At 43.1% G+C, this 12,377-nt stretch overlaps 1 protein-coding gene across 2 annotated transcripts; it reads right to left on the bottom strand.

Annotated features, from left to right (window-relative positions):
• Positions 1 to 5,373: 5,373 nt before the first annotated feature.
• On the bottom strand, positions 5,374 to 10,857 carry Actc1 (actin alpha cardiac muscle 1). 2 transcript variants are annotated; one of them, XM_027422263.2, is made up of 7 exons: positions 10,518 to 10,857; positions 9,759 to 9,916; positions 8,207 to 8,531; positions 7,598 to 7,759; positions 7,226 to 7,417; positions 6,197 to 6,378; positions 5,374 to 5,700 (listed from the first exon to the last, which is right to left on the bottom strand). In XM_027422263.2, exons 2-7 carry the CDS (start codon positions 9,885 to 9,887, stop codon positions 5,557 to 5,559), a joined length of 1,134 nt encoding a protein of 377 aa, XP_027278064.1. In that variant the 5' UTR covers positions 9,888 to 9,916; positions 10,518 to 10,857; the 3' UTR covers positions 5,374 to 5,556. The 2 variants fall into 2 exon arrangements, with proteins under 2 accessions (XP_027278064.1, XP_035302732.1); XM_035446841.1 differs by lacking the exon at positions 10,518 to 10,857 and adding an exon at positions 10,306 to 10,449.
• Between the last annotated feature and the right edge of the window lie 1,520 nt (positions 10,858 to 12,377).

The following is a 12,377-nucleotide window of genomic DNA, read 5'->3' as shown; positions in this document are numbered from 1 at the left end:
TCTATCAAGACTACCTCAACTAAATGCCCCAGGATGAGTTCTTTCAACAAAAATATCCTCCACAGTTCTGGAGGCTAGAAGCCCAAGATGAAAATGTGTGCCTGGATGCTTTCTCTTGAGGCATTCATTGTCTTGCAGATGGTTGTTTGCCTGCTGTGTGCTCTTCCTGTGTGCTCACTCCCAGTGTCTCTTCCTCTTCTAATGAGTCAACCAGTTCTGTGCAATGAGATTCCTAAAGGTATGGCCTCCTTTGAGCTTAGTTACCTCCATAGAAGACCTCTCCCAAATACAGTCACACTGGGATAAGGATTCACTGCAAGAATGTGGGTTCAAAATTCAGATTGAGAATCCATGAGAAAAGTAAAGAGAATGCCAGGCATGAAGGGTCACACCATGTCTCAAAGGATGTAGGCAGGAGAGTCACAAGTTGAAGTCCAGCCTGGACTAACTAGAGAACATGTGTCATGTAATGAATGAATGAATGAATGAATGAATGAATGAATGAATGAACAAAGTCCAAGTAATTTTGACTTAGGCCCTAAAATAGTAAATCAGCCCCAGTGCTCTACACATTCTATTTCCTTCAGTAATTTTTCTTTTCTCCAGTTCTACTCTACTGAATATTCACAAACAAATCCACCATAATAACTATTTCTCAATTCATAAAAGTAAAAAAAAAATAGTATTTGGATGTATGAAAAAGTACTAACAATAGCTTTTTAATTATAATATGTATGTACCTGACCCAAGAGATAAAGGAGACAGAGGGTGTCTGCATATTCATGGCCTAAATGATGCAAGGTTTTGTACTTAGCATTTTAATGAAATACATTACTGTAAACACATCCATTATTGAGTACTACTCAGTGGAAAAAAACAATGGAATCTTGAAATTCACAGGCAAATGGATGGAACTAGAAGAAACCATCCTGAGTGAGGTAACCCAGTCACAAAATGACAAACGTGGTATGTACTCATTCATATATGGATTTTAGACATAGAGCAAAGGATTACCAGCCTACGATCCACACTGCCAGAGAAGCTAGGAAACAAGGAGGACCCTAAAAGAGGCATACATTGTCCCTGGAGAAAGGGAAAGGAACAAGATCTCCTGAGCAAATTGGAAGCATGGGGGAGGGGAGAGGGAGTTAGGAGAAAGAGAAGGGGATAAGAGGAGGGGAGAGGAGGACATGAGGGAGCAGGAAGATTGAGACAGGGGAAGAATAGAGGAGAGCAAGAAAAGAGATACCATAATAGAGGGAGCCACTACAGGTTTAAAGAAAATTCTGGCACTAGGGAAAGGTCCAGAGATTCACAAGGTTGACCTAACTAAGAGTGTAAGCAATAGTCAAGAGGCTCCCTTAAATGCCCTTCCCCATAATGAGATTGATGACTGACTTATATGCCATCCTAGAGCCTTCATCCAGTAGCTGATGGAGGCAGAAGCAGAAACCCATAGCTAAACACTGAGCTGAACTCCTGGAATCCAGTTGCAGAGAAGGAGGAGTGATGAACAAAGGGGTCAAGACCAGGCTGGTGGAACCACAGAAACAGCTGACCCAAACAAGGGGGAGCTCATGGATCCCAAACTGATAGCTGGGAAACCAGCATAGGACCAACCCAGACCCCCTGATCATGGATCTCAGTTAGGAGATCTGGGCAATCTATGGGGCTTCTGGCAGTGAATCAGTATTTACCCCTAGTATACGAATGGACTTGGGGATCCCATTCCACTTAGAGGGATACTCTCTCAGCCAAGACACATGGGGAAGGGCCTAGGCCCTGCTCCAAATGATGTGACAGACTTTGAAGATCTCCCATGGAAGGCCTCACCCTCCTTGGGGAGCAGAAAGGGGATGGGAGGCAAGGGAGGAGGAGAGGGAGTAGGAACTAGGCTTGACATGTAAAACAAGATGTTTCTAATTTAAATTAAAAACAGGAAAAAACAAATCAAAACCAAATAAAAAACCCATATCCATTATTTACTCACATGAAAGATAACTTTTGAAAAACATGATTACTTTACCTTTCTTAAGCATGGTTTTTGAACGATTCATCTGTCCTAGTATCTTAGATCCAGTTTTCAGGCATAGAAAAGAATACCAAAATGCAATATAGATCTGTGTGCTTACCACTTTGGATACAAATGTCAGACAATAATTCTTTAAGCTTCTACTTTTAAATAGAAGCAGTGTACATCTATCTACTCATAAAGATAAATACCAAGAGATTATATACCAGTAAATTATGTAACATTAAACTATTAATACGATATTTAGATATGAAATTTATAATATGTATGTACCTGACCCAAGAGCTAAAGGAGACAGAGAGTGTCTGCGTATTCATGGCCTAAATATGTCTTCTTGTGATGCCCAGTGTTCAAAGCAACCCATTTGTACTACAAGACACTGCTGAGGGGAAAAATCTAAAATAATATTTATATCTTATCTAAAGAAAAGGGCACTGAATCAGATTACTATTTAAGTATTATTGCAGAAAAGACCTTCTTGGCTTATCCTAAATATAGATCTCCTAGCTCCTTAAGCTCAGAAAACATGTGATTCAACTTTTGGTCTCCTGACCCTACTGCTGAACCTGGGTCAGAGTCAAGGATAAAGAGATACCTCTAAAACTTATGGACATAAAGACACAGTGGTGACCTTGAATGGTAATGACAGCAGCAGTCTACTAAAGATGTCTAAGCCTGAAGTGCTCCAGATTTTGAACCCAGATGTCCTAAAGCATAGAGAATGATAGAATGGGGATACCCGTGATAAACTATGACTAAAGTTAGAAAATTTGCTTTTAGAAGCACCGTCACATTAGATGTCAGAACATCTGAGATCCATCTTAAGTATTCCATAGACAGGCTGTGTAACACTGTACCAGGTGCTTAATTTCTGCATCTTGATTCTCTCAATAGATGAAGTTTAATTAAGCCCATCAAACACTCTGTGTGCTCCAACAGTTCATGCACAAGATAATTTGAAAATGAAGAAATTTCAAGATTCTGCAATCAGGTTGAAAACCTACTTTTCACAATTAGATTTCCTAAAACTCTTCAGCTCTTATTAAGCTGCTTCATGTCTGGTCCCTTAACTTCCTTCCCACTTGCTCCTGCTGGGGCTTCCTCCCTGCTTTTCTTACCTAATTCTAATTCCTTTAAAAACATTCATTTTTTCCTTTTATGTCCATTGGTATTTTGCCTGCTTGTATGTCTGTGTGGAGGTGCCAGGTGCTAGGAATTGAACCTAGGTCCTCTGAAAGAGCAGTCAGTACTCTTAACCACTGAGCCACCTTTCCAATCCCTACCTAGTTCTAATTCTTAAACAGATTTGTATCATCAGTTGAAGCCCCCAGGTCATAAACACTTGGAGTTTGCATGTAGATAAGTCTTGCAAGGGCTGAACAAAACTGATTCTGGTGGATGCTGTTTCTAGCATTCTTCCCAGCATGCTTTATGGTTCCTTAATTTCTTGCTGCCTCTGATCATCACACATTCATTTTACAACACCCCAAGATTACAGAGAAATGACGATGCTGTAAGTCTGTCCTGTAAATCTGTCAACAAGTGGACAGAAGTATCTGGCTCTTTCTCCTTACTTTGAACATGCTAATGCTTAATATCCTAAATTTGTTTAGGGAAAGTCCTCTTCAAATTTCTACTTGTGATCCCTTGTCACCTGAGATGTGTGTGTGTGTGTGTGTGTGTGTGTGTGTGTGTGAGATCCTAGGATAATTCATAAGGGAATTTATTTTAAAATAGTTCTTTGGCATATATATATATATATTATATATATATATATATATATATATATACCACTTATTAAAGATGAAAGTAAGTTTCCATACTATCAAGATGGCTGTACTTGTTTATTTTTACATGAAGAATTAAATCTTGGCTGAATATTTGATACTATAGAGCACATATTCAATATTTTCCTGAAGTGACTTATATTCTGATTTTTGTAACTATCAGTTCTGACAATGCCACTTTTCATAAATAAACAGTACAAATGGCAGAAGTACAGTTCAGAAGCTGCTAGAAACTCTGTTCTAATCCCAGGCCAAAATTCCTTCCTTTAATTATTCTTAAAAATAAAACTCATCAGCAACCCAGAGTTGCTGCAACTGAAAAAAACCAACATTCTAACACAATACAGTCCAATCATATAGTAACTTGATGCTCAAGACAGTAGAAAAACATTAAAGTCTGTCTTCAGCAATTAAACTATTATGTCTGGACAAGAATAGGAAACTTTGTACATACAACGAAAGCACTGCATTCATAGTCTTGAATCTGAGTGTTTCAGGCAGTGTTTGTTGGTGTTCCATGATGTGATGCACAATATGAAATACATTCCTGTACTCAGAACCAGTGTTACAATGAAGTCATGTGATGCAACACAGGCAATAGCTGTCACGAACACTTTGGATTCGTTTTATATTTTATCTGGAATTCAATTTTGATCATTGTGTATTCATAAGCCTTTTACTGTTACCATTTTTTCAACTTTGATATAACCCAAGTTCAAGAAACTGAGTGATAGTGGGCATATTACACTAAGCAACACCCAGCAAGTAGACCTTCTCATTTCTTACATAGCCTTCAAAAATATTTCTGCAGGCTGGAGAGCTGTCTCAGCAGTTAATATCCTTACTCTCATCCATAGAGGATCCTAGTTTGATTCCCAGCACATACATGGTGGCTCACAACATCAGTGATTCCAGTTTCAGCAGAACTTCTTACCTCTGTGGGCTCTAGGCATGCACTTGGTGCACAGATACCCATGCAGACAAAACACTCATACACACAAAATAAAATAACAAAAACTAAAACTAACAAACAAACAAAACCCAGACAACTGGGCCGATTTAAAGTAAACGTTGACTTTCTTTGTTACCAAAATGTGTGTTTTCTATAAAGTTTTGAAATATGTAAGATGTGGCAAAAAACAATTTGCAATACCAAATATAGCAACTAACTGTAGATGATTGTATTACCCACCTTCTTTGCTTACTTCTAAAGAAGTAAACTAAACAACTAAACCACAGAACTAATCTTTGCTTCTAAGATTCAAAATATATTCATGATTTTACCCCAAAAGATAAAATCAAAATGTAGTGCTCTAACTCCTAGCTCAATGCCACATGAATTTATCTGTCAAGCTTGGTGTTGCTATAATATGATAACACCAGGGTACCAGAACAAATATCTTCCCCATCCCAGGCCTAGGGTGACCAAGCAAAGGCCTTCCCCATCTTGGGCCTAGGGTACGAGACACCTCCTTTCCCATCCCAGGTCCAGGGTACTGGAACAAAAGCCTTTCCCACCCCAGGACTACTCCCACAAGAAAGAAGAGAGGCTTCTGTAGGTTGCAAGTCCTCATCTGATTTATTTATAAAGCAATAAATATTTGAAGCACAAACAAACTGCACGTGTGTAAACAAACTGTACAATGACTGATGAGAGATGGGGGAGCGGGGCTCAGAGGATTCCAAGAAGCACAATACCACCATCCTGAATGTAAGGTAGACTAAGAAAGAGACATCTTAGAAGCACTTGCGATGGACAATGGATGGGCCTGCCTCGTCATACTCTTGCTTGCTGATCCACATTTGTTGGAAGGTGGACAGAGAGGCCAGAATAGAGCCCCCAATCCACACAGAGTATTTACGCTCAGGGGGAGCAATAATCTGCAGAAAGAAAACAAAACCATCAGTCTGTTTTGAAGTTCCCAACAACGGCGCAGGCAATAGATTTGGAATATTCACAGAAAAAGCATCACAGATTAACTGACAATCAATAATACAGGAGATTTCATACCATAAAGCAATGTAGCCAATTGGGTTTTGCAAACTTCCCTGCATTTCATCATGTCCCTACTTCTTTACATTAGAGAATAATATGGCAAAAGTCTAAATGCATGCTCAAAACCTGGGGCCTTTTAAATGTGTAGGTAAGTTTAGTTATTTCTCTCCTCTGTGTTTCAAATATTTACTTATATTCACTATTTAGAAGCAGTCTTAAAAAGTCATATCTTGGGGAAACGTGCTAGAAAAAAAATCAGGAAAAGTATTAGCACTAAGCAGAAAACTTTGTAGAAGTTAAGAAGCAAAGATTCCAAAGTAGGAAGTTTGGCTTAGAATACCAAGATTTGCCTTTGCCCTCCCACTCACAAACGCTCTCTACCTTAATCTTCATGGTGCTGGGAGCCAGTGCAGTGATTTCCTTTTGCATACGATCAGCAATACCAGGGTACATAGTGGTGCCTCCAGATAGGACATTGTTGGCATATAGGTCCTTGCGGATATCGATGTCACACTTCATGATGCTATTGTAAGTAGTTTCATGGATGCCAGCAGATTCCATACCTAGGAACAAGTTCTTTTTAAAGTATTCACAGCACATTCAGGCAGGGGTGGAGGGGACAGAGGACAGAATTCTTCCGTGTTGGTGAGCTGCCACCATTTGTATCTAAAACATATGCTCCCCCACAACACGCTGCTGGGAACAGGTGGGACAAAGGTCTCTAAAATGTGCTAATAGATAATTCAGTACAGTCTGCCAAGATAGACAACTGTGTTCAGTGCCTGTTTGGCATGAACACATCCTGCAGTCATCAGGAGTATGGAGATATATTGTAAAAAGATTCACACGTGTTTAAGTGAAAATTAGCCTATTTTGTTTTGTTTTAAGATGAATCTCTGTAGCCCAGGCTAGCCTTGAACTCAAGGCAATCCTCCTGCCTCAGTTTCTGAGCACTGGGATTGCAAGTGTGAGCTACCACACTTAAATTATGGACTAAAATCAGATTCCAGCTTCTTCTGGAAACAAGTGTGTAGGAAAGATATTTGGTGACATCAAACGTCCAGTTACCGTTGTGATTGCATTTGATGGTGAATAACTTAAAGTCTAGTCTATGGGTAATGGAACTTATTAGAATAAATTGGCTTTCTTGAATAATCAGTCATGCGCTATTCAGTGACTGCTGCATCTCACTCTCTACTATGAGGTAAACTTGGTGTAACATTATCAGTCATTTTTCACTAGAGCAGCTAGTTCTGTCTTTCTCTTTACTTAAAAGCAATACTGAGCTTGGTGAGATGCCAGACTTTGACTCAAGAACCCTGCTGTCCTTTTAATTAAAATGGGCATTACTCTGGGAGAGTCCAGAATTTCTAGAGAAGCTGAGCTTCAACACCAGAATGCATCTCTTACCAATGAAAGAAGGCTGGAAGAGTGTCTCTGGACAGCGGAAACGCTCGTTGCCAATGGTGATGACCTGGCCATCAGGCAGTTCATAGCTCTTCTCCAGAGAGGAGGAAGAGGCAGCTGTAGCCATCTCATTCTCAAAGTCCAGGGCGACGTAACACAGTTTTTCCTTAATGTCACGCACGATTTCACGTTCAGCTGCAGAGATAAAGGGCTTCATAGTCAAGCTTGGAAGAAGAAATCAATTGCAGGAAAGTAGGTGGGTCCATCGAGGAAGCAAAACCAACAGATGTAGACTGTCCAGAGAAGACATATACACAACACACACACACACACACACACACACACACACACACACACACACACACAGACACTCACCAGTGGTGACAAAGGAGTACCCGCGCTCAGTGAGGATCTTCATGAGGTAGTCAGTGAGATCCCGACCAGCTAGATCCAGACGCATGATGGCATGGGGTAAGGCATAACCCTCATAGATGGGGACATTGTGAGTTACACCATCACCAGAGTCCAGAACAATGCCTGTTAGAAAAGATGGATGAGAAAGGGATGAAGCACTGAGGATGCTTCAGCCATAGTTAAACCTGCTTCTGTTTGGGTTTGAGAAACAAGTCAAGATACTGCTCCAGATAAAACCAGATCCCTTAATGCAAAGATCAAAAAAATGACTATAATGGATGGATACTGACTCTGAAGGCAGCACAGCTTGTCTTACTAAATGCTGTAGTAGAAAAATTCCCTGAGGACACTTTCAAATGGCCATCCCTTTTATCAGCCATTAGCATGTTATGTAAGCATCCAGGTACTTTTTATTTTTTCTCTTGAGGCCAATCCGACTTAAAAACGTGTCCCTCTGTTTTGACTCAGACCCTGTAGGGGAATGCGTGTCCTTGAGTATGTCTGCCCAAGGGCTATGAATGCAGCATATCACACATCTCAAATAAGGGAAAGATCTAACTCCAAACAAACCTGTGGTTCTTCCAGAAGCATAAAGAGACAGCACTGCTTGGATGGCCACATACATGGCAGGGACATTGAAGGTCTCAAACATGATCTGGGTCATCTTCTCACGGTTGGCCTTGGGGTTCAGTGGGGCTTCAGTGAGCAGGGTTGGGTGCTCCTCAGGGGCCACACGGAGCTCATTGTAGAATGTATGGTGCCAGATCTTCTCCATATCGTCCCAGTTGGTGATGATGCCATGCTCAATGGGGTACTTCAGAGTCAGGATACCTCGCTTGCTCTGGGCTTCATCACCTACATAGGAGTCCTTCTGCCCCATACCCACCATGACACCCTGTAAAAAAAATGGGAACGTCGTCTCCTACCAAGCCAGGAATATAGTCCAGGCCTTATTAACTTATATCCAACTCCCAAGGCAATGCATAGCTGTAAAATGCTAGAAATGATTAACAGTAGAATTTGAAAGTTAGACGTGGTGGTTCATGGCTATAATCCCAGCACTCAAAAGGCCCAAACAGGCCAGCCGCAACTTTAAAGTTAGCCTGGGCAACAGAACAAGTACCAGGCAAGCCTGGGGTAATGTATGGGGCCCTACCTCCAAGAGTTAAGATACAAACCCTAATTTCAATGAATCATTTAGAATAAATGTTATGCTTTATCTCCTCATGAGGAAGTATATCTCTATTAATTAGATTATAACTGTGGAGGAGAGAATAGAGGGATTTTACAGAAGAATTGGAGCCTTATCTTATTTTTGAAATAGCATAATGACTTTATAAATTACTCAGCTTATCTCTGATGTCACCTAAGAAATAGATGAATATCTTTTAGAACAAGTGAATTAATGATGTCATTATGGCTTCTAGTGCCCTTAAGAAAAGATTTTGACACTCATCCAGTGTACATAGGCTGACAGGCTGCTATCACTTAGATGAAAAGTCAAACCAGTCAGAGGATCCTGGAGTATCCTTTACAGGCCAAGCCTGAGGGCTCTACTCCCTGGCAGTTTATCTCGCCAGGCATGCAACACAAACCCAGAGAGCATGACATTTCTTTTAATAAACAAGGTGGTATGTCACTATCACCAAGGCACTTGATGCTTTAGTCACAGCTGACTTCTAAAAATGCAACACCCAAGAAGGAGGTCCATTCATGGCAGCTCTAGGAAGTTCTGTAAACTGGCTGTGAACAAGAGAGAAGAATGTAGACTGGGTACTGCTTAGTTCCCAGTAGCCACATTACTAGTAGTTAGCTGTATTATCCAAACTGAACTGAGAACTGGTGGAGGGCAAAGAAGAAATCCACGTTTCAGAGACAGAGAAGACACTGCAGCTGAAATTCCACAGGCCCAGAATGAGAAGCTGGTGGTTTTCATAGGACAGAGCTGGACTCCTCCACAGGTGTGCCACTGCCGAGAACTTAGTGGTATTTGGAGGTTGGCAGGGGATGCTTGAAGTGGTTTGGATTTATTGCTGGACTGAGGGGATGACCAAAAGGGGCCCAGAGTGTGGCTGGGACTATGCTGGATGGGGAGCAAGCTAGGAATGGCAGAGAGGGTTACCTGGTGGCGTGGGCGACCCACGATGGAAGGGAAAACAGCTCTGGGGGCATCATCACCCGCGAAGCCGGCCTTCACCAGCCCAGAGCCATTGTCGCAAACCAAAGCAGTGGTCTCCTCGTCGTCACACATCCTGGCACAGCTTCTGTGGAATCTGTGGGCTAAGGACAGGAGAGGAGCCCACACTCAGTGCCTGAAGAGCTGGCGTTCTCTTTTAGAGGGGAAGGTGACAGGGCACAATGGGCTTACTGGAGTGTAGAGAGTGGGGAGACAACCGTAATCTCTTACAGTCAAGACATTTTTAAAAAAGTGTTGGAAGAAGCAGAGGAACCCACCCAGGCTCTCTGGCCGAGAGGCTCACCCTCCACCCCAGCTGCAAAGAGTCTTGGTCCTAACCACCCGTGAGTTCCACCTTCTGAGTGGCCATTAGGCTGATTATAGGTCTTTCAACTCTCCACATTTTCAACAGAACGCCTATTCTCCCTCTCTATCCATCCTATCCATATGCCAGGACAGGGAGAAAGTTCTAGAGATCAGTGACCCACAAAACCTGCGGTGGTGAGATGGAGTGAGCTATTCTTGTGTTGTAGAGGTTTGACGATGCCCAAGACAAAACAAGTCAAAACGACACCAAAAAGGTTAGCTTTAAAAAAATAAAATAAAATAAAATAAGTTTAAAAAAGGAGGGATCCACAAGAGCAGAAAACCCCAGTGCTGACTCAGTCCTGCAGGGAGCAAGGGCGGAGCAAGGCTGGGACTCACCGTGCTAGGGGTAGCTGGTTTCTGCTGGGCTGGCGTTGGCGGCAGGCACTGGGTGTCAGTCGCCTGGAGCGGTGGCTTTATAGCACGTTGATGGACGGGGTCAGTTGGAGCAGCCCGGGGCAGGGGTGGGGGGCCCCTGATCTGCCACCTTGCCTTATTTGGTCGCCTTAGCACTGTCTAGGATCGCTGAGGCCATTCTTGGAGCCAAGGGCAGGGGAGAGGATCAGCTGGGGGGCTCCCAGACCATGTAAGGAATGGGAGGGGGCAGCCAGAGCAATGGCCAAATAGGGAGTTAGGGAGGGGCAGGCCGGCAAGGGGTTGGGGGCAGGGGAAGACTAAGTGACTCTAACTAACGTGCCCCTTCCTCCTTGCTGGGGTGGGGGAACTCCCTGGTTGCTGTGTGGGCTTATTGCTCCTCAGCCCAGCCAGACTAAGGGACCATGAGTCACACACAGGCAAACTGGAAGGCTTGGCAAGCTGCCCTTGTAGAAGGGTCCTGACAGCTGGGCTGGGGCTGCAGGGTAGAGAGACAGCTTCTCATCTTCCAGCACTGGGAGACAGTGGAGCAGAGTCCTGGAGTCTGGTAGGCACAGAACCCCTCAGCAGCACATTTGAGTACTTGGATGCAAAAGGAGCACCTGGGTAGGGGCACCTTCTGTTTGCATTTAGCGCGAGGTGGGTTTAAGCTTACCTCGATGGAAAAGCCAGGATTCATCAGTGTTGGACCCACCCCAGGCATGGTTCTGAACTGGCAGGGAAGGGGTGAGAAAGATTGTCTGAGGGTCTGTCCAAGACAAGCCCTGAGGTCAAGAAGCCCCCATCCACTCTGTAGGGGTTTTGCTCAAACTCAAACAACATTAGGCAAGAAAGGGGTCCTCTTGTTTACAAAGTAAATGGAAGCACAGACACCAAAAAATAACGCAGCCACTTTCTAGCAGATAGATGGGCATCTTTAGAAATGGGGGAAGAAATTTCCATACCAAGTAAAGACACTTCTTGAAAAGCAGATACTTTTATGTGGAAGATGAAATCCACTTAGGGTATGAGAATTTACCAGCCCTCCTACTCAAAGATCTGACTGTGGGCAAACAGCATCTTCATAACTTGGATGAGTTAGAAATGCAGTGTCCCAGGTCCCACCCCAGAATCAGTTTCACTGTACAGCCCAGGATTAGCATTTACAGTAAAGTGTGAGAACATTGCTACAAATGATTGTCATCTCCTCCAGGGAAAACAGACTTTGAAGGACCTGTGCTTTTTTTCAGAGAGAAAAAGAAAGCCTGAAGTGAGGAGTGGTTATAGGAGATAAAAGGACATGGGTTACTAGCTTGCCCTGGGATGCCCTGTATTCTTGGTTCTTGACTAGTGCCTGGACTTTTAATGCTTGTGCTTTTCCTTCAGTTCACACCAGTTAAAAATAGAAAACTGGGCACTGGCATCTCTGTCTAGAGTGGGCTTGGATTGATATGCTGAGGAGGACTGCTGATTAGATACTTCTGGGGATGGGGAATGCTGGGTCCTCCCCTCAGAGCTTCCCAACCATGTTTGGGATGGTCTGGGGATGAAACTGATGGGCAGCTGGGCCATGGAGACAGGGGAGAGGCCGCCTGGCTGAGATCAAGCCTTGCTGTATTCGTCGGCACTTTATGGTGAGAATGTCCATTGACAGGATGCAAAGAGCAGAGAACAGGAGAATCAGAATGATTGATGGGCTTCAGATCCTGCCTCTATCACCTGACCACATACCGCACATTTGGTCTTAGACAGGCCAACTAATCATTGAGACTCCATCCCCACCCCTTCCCAACATCGGTTCTTGCAGACTGTCCCAGTAAGAGACAAGCAACGGATGGCATGTAC

This window comes from Cricetulus griseus, chromosome 6 (genome assembly GCF_003668045.3).
Source record: "Cricetulus griseus strain 17A/GY chromosome 6, alternate assembly CriGri-PICRH-1.0, whole genome shotgun sequence".
NCBI classification, from domain to species: domain Eukaryota; kingdom Metazoa; phylum Chordata; class Mammalia; order Rodentia; family Cricetidae; genus Cricetulus; species Cricetulus griseus.
This window is presented reverse-complemented; position numbering and strand designations above follow the sequence as displayed.